Consider the following 17,475-nt stretch of genomic DNA (forward strand, 5'->3'; position numbering starts at 1 on the left):
AAAAAAAAAAAAAAAAAGAAAGAAAAACTTCTAGGAAGGGAACTTTATTAATCTGATCAAGACTATCTACAAAACACCTAAACAAACATCATACTTGATGATGAAATACTGAAAACTCTCCCACTGAGATTGGGAACAAGACAAGGACATCTGCTTGGTACAGGTACCAGAGAGCCTAAACAGAGCAAGAAATAAAAGAAAAGAAGTAAAAACTGTAACAACTGAAAAGAAAAAATGAAATCTGTCATTATTCTCAGATGATATAATTATGTATCTAGAAATTTAAAAAAATCTACAGATAAATTATTAGAATTAATGAGTGAGTTTAGCAAGGTTGCTGTTTTTTTCATTAAAAAAATTTTTTTTTGAGACAGAGTCATGCTCTGGCACCCAGGCTGGAGTGCAGTGGTGTGATGTTGGCTCACTGCAGGCTTGACCTCCCAGGCTCAAGCAATCCTCCCACCTCAGCCTCCTGAGTAGCTGGGACTACAGGCATACCCCACCCCCACCCCAGCTAATTTCTTTTGTAGTTTTTGTAGAGAAGGGGTTTTGCCATGTTACCCAGGCTGGTCTCCAACTCCTGAACTCAAGCAATCTGCCTGCCTCTACCTCGCAAAGTTCTGGGATTACAGCCAGGAGCCACCGTGCCTCACCACAGAGTCAATATTTTAAAAACTTGCTCTACTTCTATATATTAGCAAGAAACAGAAAATGGGCCGGGCATGGTGGCTCACACCTGTAATCCCAGCACTTTGGGAGGCCAAGGCAGGCAGATCACCTGAGGTCAGGAGTTCAAGACCAGCCTGGACAACATGGTGAAACCCTGTCTCTACTAAAAGTACAAAAGTTTTCCAGACATGGTGGTGTGTGCCTATAATCCCAGCCACTTGGGAAGCTGAAAGAAGAGAACGGCTTGAACCAGGGAGGTGGAGGTTGCAGTGAGCTGAGATCACACCACTGTACTCCAGCCTAAGCGACAGAGCAAGACTCCATCTCAAAAAAAAGACAAAACAACAACAACAACAAAAAAACAGAAAATGAAAAAGCATCTAAAAACACCAATGAGGAATAAATCTCACAAATGTTACACAAAATTATACCCAAAACACTATAAAAAGAAATTGAGAGAAAGTAAAGAAAGCGTAATAAATGTCAGGATATATACCACATTCATGGGATGGAAAACTTAATACTAAAAAGATATATTTCAAAGAGTTGGGTTAATAGCCCAGTGCTGGCTGTCCTTCCAGCAGGTGCACAGTAGCTCCTATCAGACCAGCTCTCTTGTAGTTAACTATGAACTCTGGGCAAAATAAAAGGCACAACTACTTAAAGCACTGAAGAATGACCAAAACAAAGCAGGCAAAACCTGAAGAGAAGAACACAAACATGTGGAAGCAGGGAACAGCCCTGGATGAACTTCCCGGTTCTATTTACCACTGTTACCCTGAAGCAAGGTCTTAGCTGCTGTGATAAGTGGGGTGAAAATTACCCATAATCATACTGGCTTGAAAACCAGAGCTGGAACCAAGGGAGGAAATCCTCAAATGGAGAAAGCAAAGAGTCAAGAGCCCTAAATTCTACATATAAAATGTTTCTAAATCTCTGGCTGATCACTGAGTTAAACAGAAGTGGGGCAGAACAACCACATAGAACAGAGCAGCTAAAGTTGCTGCCCACGTTACAAAGAAGATACGAGTTTGGTGTTTGAGTGCGACCAAGTTAACCGTCAGTTAAAACAAAATATTCAACACTTTTTGGAAGACTATAATAGAATCTTGAATCTCTACAACATATAATCCACTATACAATCTTAAATTAGTGGATACTCAAAGAAACAGAAGTGTGACTCTAACTGCAAAGAAAAGGCAATCAAATGAACACAGATCCTGCCATGACCCAGATATTACAATTTTGTTGTTGTTGTTTGTTTAGACATGAGTTTATTTACATCAAAGGCCTTTTAAAGGCCTAAGAGTCTCATTCTGTGGCACACAGATGTGATAATTATCAGACTTTAAAGCAGCTATAGAAACTGACTAAGCTCAAGAGTGTAAAGAAAAATATGCTTTTAGTGAACCAACAGAAAATATAGAGTACTAAAAACTATAAAAAAGAAACAAAAGGGTATTTCAGAACTGAAAATCTTAATATCTGAATTTTTTTAAATGTCACTGGGTTGGCTTACAGGAAATTGAACAAGACAGAAGAAATAGTGAATAAGTCTGAAAGATCAACAGAAATTAATCTGTAGAAGAGAAGGAAAAAGTATTGGAAAAACAAAAACAGAAAAACAGAGCCTGGTGACCTGAAAAAATATTTGAAAATATAATGTACATATACTGGAGCTCCATAAGAAAAAGGAACAGAAAAATATTTAACAAAATAGTGTCAAAAAAACTTCCCAAACACAGTGAAAGATTTAAGTTCACAGTTTCAGGAAGTACCAAGGAAGACAAAGACAAAGGAAACCACATCTAGGCATATCAAAGTCAAAATACTAAGAACTAAAGATTATGAAAACATCTTGAAAGGAGGAAGAGAAAAACAACAAATTATGTCCCAGGGAACAATACAAATTACTACCCACTTCTCATCAGGGAAGGAAAAAAAAAAAAAAAGACTAGATAACAACTACTAGTGGGGAAAAAAAAAAAGAAAACTATCAATCCAAAATTCTATTCCAGCAAAAATATCTTTCAAGAATGAAAACAATGTAAAGACATATTCGTAAAGAAAAACGAACAGAATTCCTAGCTAACAGATCCTCAGTACAAAAATTCTAAACGAGGGCCTTTGGTCTGAAGGATATACCAGATAGAAGAAGGATCTTCAGGAAGGAAAGAAAAACACCAGAAATGATAAATATTTGGATAAGCATAAAGATTGTTTTCTTCTTAATTTCTTTAAAATACATATGACTATTTAAATCAAGTATTACTGTTTTGTTGGATTTACAACATATATACATGGACTACAAATGACAACTATAGCATAAAGAATAAGGGCAGGGGCAGTGGGGTAGAAAAATGGACTTATACCATTATAAGGTTCTTAAATTTCACATAAAGTGGTATCATATGAACTCTTAAGTAGTGTATGAAAAGTTAAGGATGCATATTATAATTCCCAGGGCAACAACTGGAAGAAAAAAAAAAAGCAAAGAGGTATAACTAAAAAAATAAATTAAAATAGAACTCTAAAAAATATTCAATGAATCCAAAATAATACAGAAAAGATGAACAGAGGAAAAAAAGTAAAATGTCTGTCTCCCTAAATTCAATCATATCAATAAGTGCATTAAATATAAATGGACTAACCACTTCAATTAAAACACACAGATTGTCAGAATAAAGAAAAAATTAGGATACAATTATATGCTGTTGACAAGAGATCCACTTAAAATATGAAAACACATATAGCTTGAGAACAAAGAACTGGAAAAACCATGTACTAGCAAACAGTAGGCATAAGAAGCCTGGAGTGCTTACAGTGATAACAGAGATAAAGTAGAATTTAAGACAAAAGGTATTACAAGAAAAAAAAGAGAGACATTTCATAATGATAAAAGGGTCAACTCATCAAGAAGACTTAATGATACTAAATGTATATGCATTTTTTTTTTTTTTTGAGACGGAGTCTCGCTCTGTCTCGCCCAGGCTGGAGTACAGTGGCACGATCTTGGCTCACTATAGCCTCCACCTCCCAGGTTCAAGCGATTCTCCTGTCTCAGCTTCCCAAGTAGGTGGGACTATAGCTGTGAGCCACCACACCCAGCCAATTTTGTATTTTTTTTTTTAATCTTTTTTTTTTTTTTGAGACGGAGTCTCGCGCTGTCGCCCAGGCTGGAGTGCAGTGGCTGGAGCTCAGCTCACTGCAAGCTCCGCCTCCCGGGTTTACGCCATTCTCCTGCCTCAGCCTCCCAAGTAGCTGGGACTACAGGCGTCTGCTACCACACCCAGCTAATTTTTTGTATTTTTAGCAGTCTGCTACCACACCCAGCTAATTTTTTGTATTTTTAGCAGAGACGGGGTTTCACCATGCTGCCCAGGCTGGTCTTGAACTCCTGACCCCAGGTGATCCACCCACTTCGACCTCCCAAAGTGCTGGGATTACAGGCATGGGCCACTGCACCTGGCCATGTATATGCATTTAATACTAAAAAGATGGCAACTCTTCCCAAAGTGTTCTCTATATACTCAATGAAATACCAATAAAAATTACTATAGGTTGGCCGGGCGTGGTGGCTTATGCCTGTAATCCCAGCACTTTGGGAGGCCGAGGCAGGCAGATCACTTTGGGAGGCCGAGGCAGGAGATCAAGACCATTCTGGCTAACATGGTGAAACCACGTCTCTACTAAAAATACAAAAAATTAGCTGGGTATGGTAGCAGACGCCTGTAGTCCCAGCTACTCGGGAGGCTGAGGCAGGAGAATGATGTGAACTGAGGAGGTGGAGCTTGCAGTGAGCGAAGATTGTGCCACTGCACTCCAGCCTGGGCCACAGAGCCAGACTCCGTCTAAAAATAAAACCAAAAAAACAACAAAAAAAATTACTATAGGTTGTTCCTTTGCAGAAATTGACAGGCTGTGTCTAAAATTTATATAAAAATGCAGATGGCCGAGAATAACCACCTATGCCAATCAGTTAAAACCCTAATACATGTATGATATAATGAGAGGAACTAGGGGACTTCATAGCAAATTCTTTTTTTTTTCCACACATTGTTGCTGGCTTAAAGATAACAAATTATTCTGCCACACTTCCTACTTACCTTTCTGTACTTTGCTAGTAAAGTTCCATCAGGCCCAAACACAGCACAGGTGTTATATAATTTCCCAGCATCCTCTTCAGGGATAGAGCCTTTCATTGAGAGAAGAAATATACCATAAGAAAAAGAATAGAACAATTCTTTTGTGAGAAAGGGATAAAAGCCTGATAACTTGGTTCCAAAAATAAAGAACCCATCTTTTACGGTTTATTTATTCATTTTGTTTTTAGAATAAGGCAACACCTCATTCTACAATACAGAATAAGTATTCCCTTCTATGGGTTATTTAATCGTGGTTGTTTTTTTTTTCTTGGTCCTTCTTGAATATGATCTTTCAGAGATAAACTGCAGAGTGTAGACGGGATATGATTAGGTTAGATGCCAAAGACTGGCTTAAAAAATAACCAAACTGTTCCTGAAATTCAGCCATGATCCTGAGCAACACTTAATCTCTAACATTAGGGCAAAATGAAAAATTTCCCATTGCTTAACTTGAATTCACCAGGTCCTGCAACAAAACTGTATCCCCAAAGATGAGAATGTGAAGTCAGAAGCCTCGCCATCACTGAATGCAGTTTCATCTCCAGGCTTCTTGCTTTGCCTTCATTTCTCATTCTTAATATATCATCGTACAGAAAACATTTTATTTGCTATATTTATAGAACTTTTTCTATGCTTATTTTTTATTTAAGCAAATAAAACCTTTAAACATTTATTCCAAAACCACAAAAATAAAGTTACCTTTATGTATGTGGCCTCTATGGAAAAAAATTTTTTTTTCTCAATCCTCTATTAGTATAACAAAAAACATGCCTGGCATGATGGCTCACGCCTGTAATCCTAGCACTTTGGAAGGCCAAGGTGGGCAGACTGCTGGAGCCTAGGAGTTCAAAACCAGCCTGGGCAATATGGTGAAACCCCGTCTTTACAAAAAAATACAAAAATCAGCCAGGCATGGTGGCACACACCTGCAGTCCCAGCTACTCAGGAGGCTAAGAGGTGGGAGAATCACTTGAGCCTGGTAGGGTGAGGCTGCACTGAGCCATGATCATACCACTGCACTCCAGCGTTGGTGACAAAGCAGGACCTCACCTCAAAAAAAAAAATAAAATAAAATAAGAAACTCTCTGCTTCAGCTTCCCAAACTGAAGCTTCCCAAGTAGGGAATCCAGGTGCACGCCACCACACCTGGCTCATTCAGATGTTTTTAATGTTTAGGCCATTATACCTTGTGGGTATGAAGTTACCTCCAATGAGATATATGCTGCATTCCTTTGCTACTTCAGAAAGCCTCTGTGTGGATTCACCAGGAATTTTCTCTGCATATTCAGGAAAATATTTCGTTCCATACGGAGAATTAAAGCATTCCTAGAAAAATATTGGCAGAGAAAAAAAAAAAAAAAAAGATCAAAACACCCATCCATTTTAAAGTTCTGCTGTAAGAGGCCATAGCTGCTGCTTCTAGCTCTGCTTTCAGTCAAAGGGTTAAAACACAGCTAATAAGAAAAACACTGACATCTCAAGGGTAAACAGCCTGTAGTCACAGGCAAGACTACAAAGCTAGCCTAGTGGTTTAGAAGAGACAAGTCACATGGGCTCTCCCAGAGTTCATAAAAAAAAAAAATGTTGGAGGCTCAGTGCTAAAACCAACATGGTCTGGTCCTATAAAGACTTAATTACATAAGGAACAAAGTGTCCAAGCACTGAGTATTTCAGTTTTCCGTATGTCCCTCGAAATACTAGGATTTTGGCTGCTTCATCTGAACAAAGAGGAAGATCCAAAAGCTAAAGACCTATGACCGTGTTGGCACATCGTACCTTACAAAAACCCTTGCTAAGGTCATCCTCCAGTTAAACACAAAACAATCTATGGGCTCCAAAGGACACTGCTCGACCCCAGGATACAAGAGGACCACCAGAGCTAGCAAACACTGTTCTGCTGGGTCTACAGAGCCCAGAACAGGATGGCTGCCCCCATACTGACCGGCAAAGAAACTATTTTGGCTCCTTGCGTTGCTGCCTCCCGGATAAAGCTACAAGCTCGAGTGACGTTATCTGATTTGACGGAAGAAATTTGAAGCTGGATGAGGGCCAGGCGGAAAGCTGAGGACAAAGACAAAAGAAAACAGCTGTCAGAAGCTTGAAATGCTGGCTTCAGACAGAGCCATGGTTCTCAAATGGAAGGCAATTATGTCCCCTGGGGAACATCTGACAAAGTCTGAAGACACCTTTGATGCCACAACTGATGAGGTATGAGTGGCATCTAATGAATAGAGACCAAGGATACTGCCAAACTTCCTACAATGCCTAGGACAACCCCCTCCAGAACAAAGAATTATCCTGTCCAAAATGTCAATAGTGCTAAAGTCTATCTGGAGATAGAGCAATATGCATGGGTAAAGTCCCATGCCAAGCACAAGAATCTAGAGCGAACCAGCTTCTTACTATGCAGTGTAGGGAATGAAATGAGAATATGGCTAAACTAAAAAGACTGGGTTTGAATATGGTCCTGTCCCTTACTATTTGTTCTTGGACCTCTCGCCTATCTCCAATCCATATACTGAGCATGTCCCAGCACAGAAAGTGCAATTCCTTGGAAGTTGCTCATGTGCTTCCCATGGGCAGCCCAGCTCATGGGAAGGGAAGATGTCTGTCTCAGTTTCCCCACTACTGGCTGGGTCACAGCACATTGATCCGGCTGCTGGCAGAGGGAAACCCTGGCAGCCCGTGAGCTGCACACATGCCTACTCACAGGACAGGGGTCCCAGGCACCTGTAAAAGTCTGCACTTACCCCATAAACATTCCTGTGTCCAAGAGAACATGACATTAAACAGCAAATAACACCATGAAAGGTTGAGAGAGATACTGCAGGAGGAAAAGCTAACAGCACTTTTCCTTGCTCTCTGAACAAGGGGATTGGGCCCCACAAATGATGTAGCCAGCCCTGACAAGGTCTGTGCTCAGCCCTGGAGCAAGGAGGCTGGCGGCTCTTCCAAGCTTATTCCTTCCTGGAGGTGGTAGCTAGACATCTATTTGCTTTTCTTCTGTTTTTTAGAGTTCCCTTTTAGCTTTTATGAAAATCACTTTCCATGAGCTAATATTTTTAACTTTGAGGCAGGGTCTTGTTCTGTCGCCTAGGCTGGAGTGCAGTGGCACAAACATGGTTTACTGCAGCCTCCACCTCCTGGGTTCAGGCAATCCTCATGTCTCAGCCTCTTATGTAGTTGGGACCACAGGTATGCACCACCATGCCTGGCTAATTTTTAAATTTTTTTGTAGAGACAGGATCTCACTTTGTTGCCCAGGCTGGTCTCGAACTCCTGGGCTCAAGCAATCCTCCTGCCTCAGCCTCTCAAACTGCTGGGATTATAAGCATGAGCCACCACGCCTGGCCAGATAATAATTTTTAATATAAAATTTTCTGCCGGGTGTGGTGGCTCACACCTGTAATCCCAGCACTTTGAGAGGCCAAGGCAGGTGGATCACCTGAGGTCAGGAGTTTCAGACCAGCCTGGCCAACACGGCGAAACCCCGTCTCTATTAAAAATACAATAATTAGCTGGGTGTGGTGGCAGACACCTGTAATCCCAGCTACTCAGGAGGCTGAGGCAGGAGAATCACTTGAACCTGGGAGGTGGAGGTTGCGGTGAGCCAAGATCACGCCACTGCACTCCAGCCTGGACGACAGAGTTAGACTCAGTCTCTAAAGTAAATAAATAAATAAATTTCCTTGTTCCAGTTACCAGTGTTGTCTCCACGTTCTGTCTGGACCCTGATGGATACATAGTTCCTGCTCACGGTCTGGTGGGACGCTGCAGTAAAGGATCCAGAGCACATCATAACCTCTGAAGCTCTGCGAAACTTCAGGAATTATTAGTAACGGCCTGCCCAAACTCCCCATCCCACCTCTGCTCCAGTCTGAAAATCCTACCATTAGAGAACTATCTCTTTGGGTGTTTCCTGTAACAATGCAAATGTCTCCAGAAGCGGCAACGATGATAAACCTGGCCTCTGATGAAGGCCTGTTTGGCTCAGGGTGAACTAAAAGGAAAACTCAGATGTCCCATTCCTCCATCTATCCTAACTATAGTGAGAAGCACTAAATTTAACCCTGAAGGCAGCCTGCTAAATAGTTACAGAATCTGAAGGGATACAAAGGAAACTAAAACAGGAAATAACAGCTGGGATTATTCTGGGGCAAACAGATATTTTGAGCTGTTACCAGAACAGCAGACAAATCCACTAAATGTCTCCCCTCCATTTCCCAGGGTTAAGCCATCCTCCCTCCTCAGCTTCCCAAGTAAGCTGGGACTACGGGCGCGTGCCACCACGCCGGGCTAATTTTGTATTTATTTTTAGTACAGACAGGTGTCGCCATGTTGCCCAGGCTGGTCTCCAACTCTGACTCCTGAGCTCAAGCGATCCTCGTGCCTCAGCCTCCCAAAGTGTTACTATTACAGGCGTGAGCCACGTGCCTGGCCATGTCTCTTCTTCTGAGGGTGGGAAAGATAAAGCTCACCATGGCTACGCTGATGGCTTCCTCTCCCACACATCTCACCCACAAGGGCGGGGTCCTCAACTAAGCTTAGGACTGCCTGTCATTCTGCAAATGACCCACTCTACAGGCGTGCTGCAGCAGGGAGACCCCGCCACTGGGCAGTTTCTCATGCTAAGGATGAGACGCCAGTCACTCCGTCTCATCTGTAAAGTGGAGACACAATGACTTTTAAGGCTGCCCTAATATTCATCATAATCTAACAACGAAGGCCCAACGAAGGGGAGGAAAAAAAAGAATAAAACACTGTGAGCGAAGGAACCAACAAGGGAATAAAATTTAAAGCAATGTGCCAGGTCCTTCATACATAAACTTCTGTGAGGTATCATTAACATCATTTTACAGATAAAGAAACGGGGCTTGCAGGGAGAAAGCTGCACAAAGTCACTGAACAAAGTAAGTGACACAGCAAGAATCCAAGTCAAAATCTGGAGCTGGAAAGTGAGGGGGGAAAGGAAGAACCGCCTGGGCACCTTTGTGCAGTGGGGGCTGGAGGAGGTCACGCAACTTGAAAACACCCAAGGGAGTAGGATCCTACCACCGCGGCCCACACCGTGCAGAAATACACGTCCGTCAGCCTCTCTCAAGCAGGACGCGGCGGGTGCCGGCGCAGCCCGGGCGGCCTGGTGCTTTCTGGGCCTCGCCCGCCACCCCGGAAGCCTGGAATCCCGGGAGTGCGCTCGGCCGCCCCGCCGCGCGATCCCGGACCCACGCGAATGCCCGCATCAGGGAAGGCCGCGCACGGCGGGGACGCGGGGCGGGGGGCTGAGCCGGCCAAGCCACCGCCGGCGCTGCTCCAAAGCCTCCCCTCCGGCCCGAGCTCGAGCTACAGCGCGCGGCCGCGTCACTTACTGGCCATGGCTCTCCCGACAAGCACCACCTGCGGCGCCGGCTGAGAGCTGGAGTCCGGGCGGACTTCGGCGACGCTACGGTGGGCGGGGCCCGCGTCAGAGGCCACGCCCCACCCCTCCTCCCGGGCCCGGCCCGGAGTAGAGGGGTCTGCGTTCGTTCCAGTGCGCCTGGAACACCAGGACGGACCAACGAGAAATGGCTAATTACCATAGTCCGGAAAAAGCATGCCTCGAAAGGCAAAGGGCAAAAGGGAACAGCCTAAGTCGAGGTGGTGTGCTGGTGAATGTTTAACAACCGAACTTTTCAGGGACGAAAGCCCTGATTTGTAGCGTTTGCTTATTCTCCGCAAAAGTACTAACTTTTAGCTGGTTGAATCAACTCTGTGGCCAGGGTAACATCGCATGCTGATAGGCTGGAGCTATTTGAACAGGTCGCTGTGACGGGGATGGAATGACCCTGGTTGGTTTAGGCACGCGAGACGTCTGTAGGATCTGACTACAAGCCTGCTAGACCAACGGGAAAGATGCTGAGGGTTCAACGCGAGGCTACACTGTCATCTCTTTGCTAATATTCTTTTTTGTTTTGTTTGTTTTAGACAGGGTCTCGCTCTGTCACCCAGTCAGGAGTGCAGTGCAGCAGTCTCGGCTCATTGCAGCCTCCACCTCCTGGGCTCAAGCGATCCTCCGTCCTCAGCCTCCCAAGCAACTGGGACTACAGGCACATGCCACCGTGCCTGGCTATTTCTATTTCTTTCTTTCTTTTTCTTTTTTAAGTTTTTTACTTTTAGTAGTGATGGGGTCTTGCTATGTTGCCCAGGCTGGTCTCAGACTCCTGAGCTCAAGACCCTACTACCTTAGCCTCCCAAAGTGCTGGGATTTATAGGCGTGAGCCTCTGGGATTATGGGCGTGAGCCGCTGAGCCCGGCCTATAGACTCTGATTTTTGCATTTTTATTTATTAGATTGCTTTTTAATTTTCGTGTTTTGTGGTTTTGTGCCTTGTCAAACTTGTGGAACAAAATTCCAAAACTTACCACCTTTTGGAATGCCCCAGAATAGTTTATACTGAAACAGATCCTGGTTTGTAAAAGAACACTATAAAAACATTTTGGGGGCAACTAGGGAGATTTAACTATGAACGAGATATTCGATGCTTTATGAATTATTTTGTGTGCTATATGTTGTGATTGTGCCAATGTCTTTATTCTTAGAAAATGAGGAAGTATTTAGGGATGAACTGTCAGAATGTTTGACTTGAAAATCGTCAGCAAAAAGAAAATACATAAGATAAAGCAGATATGGCAAAATGTTAATTATTAAATCTAGGAGGAGGATACAGCTGTTCATGGTACTAGATTAAAACTTTGTAGAAGTTTAAAATTTTAAGCTTTCATAACAAAAAATTGGGGGGAAATATGTAGCAGTTATGGTCTTTCTGCAGCTTAAGAGACTATCTGGACTTGGCTTTGTAGCAGGAAGACCTTTAAAAACCTTTTAATTTCTGCTATGCTCATTAACCTATGAGGTTTCAGGGTCAACCTTTGGTCACGGACAACCTGTGAAAAAAAAAATTCATCTAGACTTCCAATTTTATTGGCATAACATTGTATCTAATAGTGGTCCTAAACCTGGCTGGACATGTTATTTGAAGTGCTTGTTCAAAATGCAAATTATTTCAATTTTTTAGAAATGGATTCTTACAATGTTGCCCAGGCTGGTCTCAAACTCCTGGACTCCAGTGATCCTCCCACTTTGGCTTCCCAAAGTGCTGGCCTTTTAGGCATGAGCCGTGGCATCCAGGTGGAGATGCCCAGTAGGCAACTGGACCAAAGCCTCAAGCTCAGAAGATGTCTGTGTCGGAAATTGACTTAGGAGTCCTCAGCAGTTTTAACTGAGAGGAAGCTCTGAATTTGGATGAGAACACACAAGCGGAGTGTGAAAGGCACATGCGGAAGAAGAAGGGACTGTGGAGCCTGGGAAGGAGCCATTAGAGGAGGACCAGGCTGAGTGCAGTGGCTCACGCCTATAATCCCAGCACTTCGGGAGGCCGAGGCAGGTGGATCACAAGGTCAGGAGTTCAAGAACAGCCTGACCAGCATGGTGAAACCCCGTCTCTACTAAAAATACAAAGATTAGCTGGGCGTGGTGGCACATGCCTGTAATCCCAGCTACTCAGGAGGCTGAGGCAGCAGAATCACTTGAACATGGGAGGTGGAGGTTGCAGTGAGCCGAGATCATGCCACTGCACTCCAGCCTGGGCGACAGAGTGAGACTCCATTTCAAAAAAAAAAAAAGAGAGAGAAGCAGGACCAGGAGAAGGCCATCAAGACCAAAAGCCTATGGGTACTGTCCCTCTGTCACATGCAGGGAAACTGCTGACTTGGGCACTATGGGTGTTCTGGGCACTAGGGGTGTTCCTAGAGAAGGAAAAGCTAAATGGAAGTGTGTTTTTTACACCTTTCTTTAGAACTTTCTGGGCATAATGGAAAAACTAGTCACTGGGTTCTGGTTTTGGTTCTGGCTCTGACACTGGGATGTTAATACCTAGGGCAAATCACCTCACCCTCAGGACCTTTTCCTCACCTATATGTAAAAGGATTTAGAGGTAATGGATGAAGAATCTGGCTGAAGGGTGAAGTTTGTGCAGTCCTGCCCGCCACCACTCCCCTCACTGTCCCTTCTCTGCAGCAGCTCTGCCTTATCTCCATGTTCCTGTTCATCTGACATACGAAAATAGGCCAAAAAACAAAACTGCCGGGCCAAATGGATCTTGAAAGCCCAGCTAAAAATCTGGTGTGCCTTTTCAGTCTCTATTCTCATTTCTACCCATGTCTCACAGGCTTAATGACCATTTCCAGGCTGTTACTAGTCAGATTTTTATTTTTACTCCAGAGGACCTATTTCAACATCTCCAGCTGCCACCGTCTCTATTTACATGTGTTAACATCAGTTCAAACTCAACTATGTGAAGCTAAGTGTATCACCTCCAAGAGCTTCTCTACCCAGCACTTAACAGGCACCACAACTTACGCCCAGTTTTCTAATTCTCCCTGCTTTCCAACCCTCCAAGAAAATCTAAGTCACTTCAGTGACTTTCGAGTCTTTCATTCCCCACCTCTGGTAAGGGACAGGGCTCTTCTTACTCTCCTGAAATGTCCCTGATTCCTCCTTTCAGTTCCCACCACCACCATCCACAGGTAGGCCTTGCTCACCTTGGGGAGACTGCTATAGGCACTTCCTAACTGGTCTCTCCTTTCCGTCAGCATTCCTCCAGCTGCCGCTTCATAGTATGAGTTGAGTCTGCAGGAACGTGAGCTCAGTTTTTGGGGGAGAGGTGGATATGTGTTCCAGGAAAACTCCCCGTGTTTTTCCTCTGCTCTTACATCACCATCACAGCAATCATCAACACGGAAGAATTCTGTGACCAAATGTGAGGGGGTTCCTCCCTACCACCAAGCAGTGGACACCAGCTGGGTATCCTCCTCCTCAGTTCCAACACTGTCTACCTGAGGAAGACACACCAGGCACCAGCCATATGTCTTGGACTCCAGAACTTCTGACAACCACTTTCAAGTTGGGGTTGCTATGACCCCATCTCTGGGTTTGAATGATTTGCTGGAGCAGCTCACGGAACTCACGGAAACATGTTTCCTGGTTTATTATAAAGGATGTTGCAAAGGCTACAGATGAAGAGGTGTAGGGCAAGGTATGGGAGGAGGGGCACAAAGCCTCCAGGCCCTCCTGGGCACACCACCCTCCAGAACCTCCACGTGGTCAGCTATCCAGAAGCTCTCCAACCCCAGTTCTCTTGGGCTTCTATGGGAACTTCACGTCATCAGCATTCCTTCCTCCAAGGCATAGCGCAGGAGCTCTCAGGAGAGTTTTAAGACCCAGCCTCTGCAAGGTTAGAGTCCTGCCTTGGGGCAGGTGAAAAGGAGAGCAGGAGAGGCGGGGAGATTCTGTTTCCTGGGGCCTGCCCCTGAGGCCTAACACACCTGGCATTCTAACAAAAGACTTAACAAGGCTATAGGAGTCAGGGACTGTGCTTGAAAACGTGTGTATGTATGTGTGTGAATACCTCGTAACACCACAATATGCAAATGCTAACAGCAGTCAGAAATTAGGGGCTGAAAATCAGAACTGCAGTCATTTGCAGAGAATAAGAGAAGAAATCTATGAGTAGATGCAATCCGAGAAGGAAAGAGTATGATACTACAGAAAGCAAAGGATCAAACTTGGGAATTATCATATTGAGTTAGAACTGTGTACAGCGAGGAGTCAAAGAGTGTGTATGCATCTAAATATACACATACATGCATAGATACATAGAATTTTTAAATTTCTGATGCAGTTCTCTGCAAATCAGGAGACCTGAGTTCAAAACAGTGCTGACACACCATGTAACTCTGGACAACTTGCTTAATGTTGGGAAACCAACTTAATATTCCCATGTGGGTTAGACAGGTACCTGTGCAGTAAAGCTGGCAACCTGAAGAGTAAAGCAAGTACTGAGAAGGCCACTAGCTCTGGCCTACTGTTTCCAGGACAGCAAACAGCAAAGAGGTGGCACAGTAGAGCAGTTATGACCATGAACTCTTCCGCGTGGATGTAAGTCTTCATTTCCCTAGGGTAAATACCTAGGAGAGGGATTGCTGGGTTGTATAGTAAACGTATGTTTCTTTATAAGAAATTGCCAAACTGTTGTCTAGAGTGTCTGTACCACTTTGTACACCCACCAGCAATGTATGAATGTTCTAGTTGCTCCATATCCTCACCAGCACTCGGTATTGTCATTTTTTGTTTTTAATTTTAGCCAATCTAACTGGTGTGTAGTAGCATCTCATTGTGGTTTTTACTTTTCCCCAACAGCTAATGATGATCTTTTCACATGCCTATTTGCCACCCATGATTCTCTGAAGAAATGCTTCTCTTCCCCATTGTTTTGTTTTCTTATTGTTGTAGTGAAAATTTTTGTATATTCTGAACACAAATCCTTTGTTGGTATGTTTTGCAAGTACAGTATTTTCCCCCAGTATGTAGCTTGTCTTTCCCTTCTATTAAGTGTCTTTTGCAGAGCAAAAATTTTAAATTTATTTTTAATTAATTTTTTTTTTTTTGGAGATGGAGTCTCGTTCTGTCACCCAGGCTGGAGTGCAGTGGCGCGATCTCGGCTCACTGCCACCTCTGCCTCCCGGAGTCAAGCGATTCTCTTACCTCAGCCTCCCGAGTAGCTGGGATTACAGGCGCACACCCCCAAACTCGACTAATTTTTGTATTTTTAGTAGAGAGGGGGTTTCACCATGCAGGCCAGGCTAGTCTCTTAACTCCTGACCTCATGATCTGCCCGCCTCAGCCTCCCAAAGTGCTGGGATTATAGACGTGATTCATTCTTATGGATTGTGCTTTTCATATGTCTAACAACTATGGCCTCACCCAAAATCAGGAAAATTTTCTCCTGTTTTCTATTAGTTTTATAGGTTTACACTGCACATTTAGCTGTATGATCCATTGAGTTAAGTTTTGTATAAGGTTTGAGATATAAAGGGTGAGGTTAATTTCTTTGTATGTGGGTATCTAGTTGTTCCAACACCATATGTTGAAAAGACTCCCCTTTCTCAATTGAATTGCCTTTGAAACTTTGCTCAAAACCACTGCCCATTATTTGTGGGAGTCTATTTTTTTTTCATTTTATTTTAATTATTTCCATAGGTTATTGGGGAACAGGTGGTCTTTGGTGACATGAGTAAATTCTTTGGTGGTGATTTGTGAAATTTTGGTACACCCATCACCTGAGCAGTACATTCTGCACCCAATTTGTAGTATTTTATCCCTCACCCCCTTCCCACTCTTTCCCCGAGTCCCCACATTCCATTGTCTCATTCTTATGCCTTTGCATCCTCATAGCTTAGCTCCCACTTATGAGCGAGAACGTATGATGTTTGGTTTTCCATTCCTGAGTTACTTCACTTAGAATAATAGTCTCCAATATTATCCAGGTCTCTGCGAATGCCATTCATTCATTCCTTTTTATGACTGAATAGTATTCCATCATATATATACATATATATATATCCACTTGTTGATTGATGGGCATTTGAGCTGGTTCCATATTCTTGCAATTGCAAATTGTGCTGCTATAAACATGCATGTGCAAGTTATCTTTTTCTTATAATGACTTTTTTTTTTTTTTTGAGATGGTATCTTGCTCTGTCACCCAGACTGGAGCGCAATGGCGTGATCTCAGCTCACTGCAACCTCCACCTCCTGCGGTCAAGCAATTCTCCTGCCTCAGCCTCCCAAATAGCTGGGATTACAGGCACCCACCACCATGCCCAACTAATTTTTGCATTTTTAGTAGAGACAGGGTTTCACCTTTTTGGCCAGGCTGGTCTCAAACTCCTGACCTCAGATGATCCACCTGCCTCAGCCTCCCAAAGTGCTGAGATTACAGGTGTGAATCACCACGACCAGCCAATGACTTCTTTTCCTCTGGGGAGATACCCGACAGTGGGATTGCTGAATCAAATGGTAGTTCTACTTTTAATTCTTTAAGGAATCTCCAGTTTTCCACCGTGGTTGTACTAGTTTACATTCCCACCAGCAGCATAGACGCATTCCCTGTTTACAGCATCCATGCCAATATCTATTATTTTTTAATTTTTTGATTATGGCCATTCTTGGAGGAGTAAGATGGTATCACATTGTGGTTTTGATTTGCGTTCCCCTAATCATTAGTGATGTTGAGCATTTTTTCATGTTTTTGGCCATCTGTATATCTTCTTTTGAGAATTGTTTATTCATGTCCTTAGCACACTTTCTTTTGTGGTAGAACACAATTTTACTTTTTATATGTCCTGAATTTTTTATTATTATACTTAAGAGCCCAAATATTAATATTATATTACATTCTAGGGTACATGTGCACAATGTGCAGATTTGTTACACATGTATACATGTGCCATGTTGGTGTGCTGCATCAATTAACTCATCATTTACATTAGGTATTTCTCCTGCTATCCCTCCCCCTCACCCCACCCCACGACAGGCCCCAGTGTGTGTTCCCCACCCTGTGTCCAAGTGTTCTAACTGTTCAATTCCCACCTGTGAGAACATGCGGTGTTTGGTTTTCTGTCCTTGTGACAGTTTGCTCAGAATGATGGTTTCCAGCTTCATCCATGTCCCTACAAAGGACATGAACTCATCCTTTTTTATGGTTGCATAGTATTCCATGGTGTATATGTGCCACATTTTCTTAATCCAGTCTATCATTGATGGATATTTGGGTTTGTTCAAAGTC

At 43.4% G+C, this 17,475-nt stretch overlaps 1 protein-coding gene across 1 annotated transcript in view; it reads right to left on the bottom strand.

Annotated features, from left to right (window-relative positions):
• The window catches only part of TBC1D23 (TBC1 domain family, member 23), a 95,624-nt gene that overhangs the window by 9,080 nt on the left and 69,069 nt on the right, over window positions 1-17,475 (bottom strand). The window contains exons 19-22 of the mRNA XM_011999900.1: window positions 10,181-10,347; window positions 6,757-6,875; window positions 6,020-6,140; window positions 4,776-4,864 (exon numbers count right to left, since the gene is read on the bottom strand). Coding sequence (XP_011855290.1) covers window positions 4,776-4,864; window positions 6,020-6,140; window positions 6,757-6,875; window positions 10,181-10,347 — 496 coding nt within the window. The remainder of the gene's footprint in view (window positions 1-4,775; window positions 4,865-6,019; window positions 6,141-6,756; window positions 6,876-10,180; window positions 10,348-17,475) is intronic.

This window comes from Mandrillus leucophaeus, unplaced genomic scaffold (genome assembly GCF_000951045.1).
Source record: "Mandrillus leucophaeus isolate KB7577 unplaced genomic scaffold, Mleu.le_1.0 Scaffold608, whole genome shotgun sequence".
Taxonomy (NCBI): Eukaryota; Metazoa; Chordata; class Mammalia; order Primates; family Cercopithecidae; genus Mandrillus; species Mandrillus leucophaeus.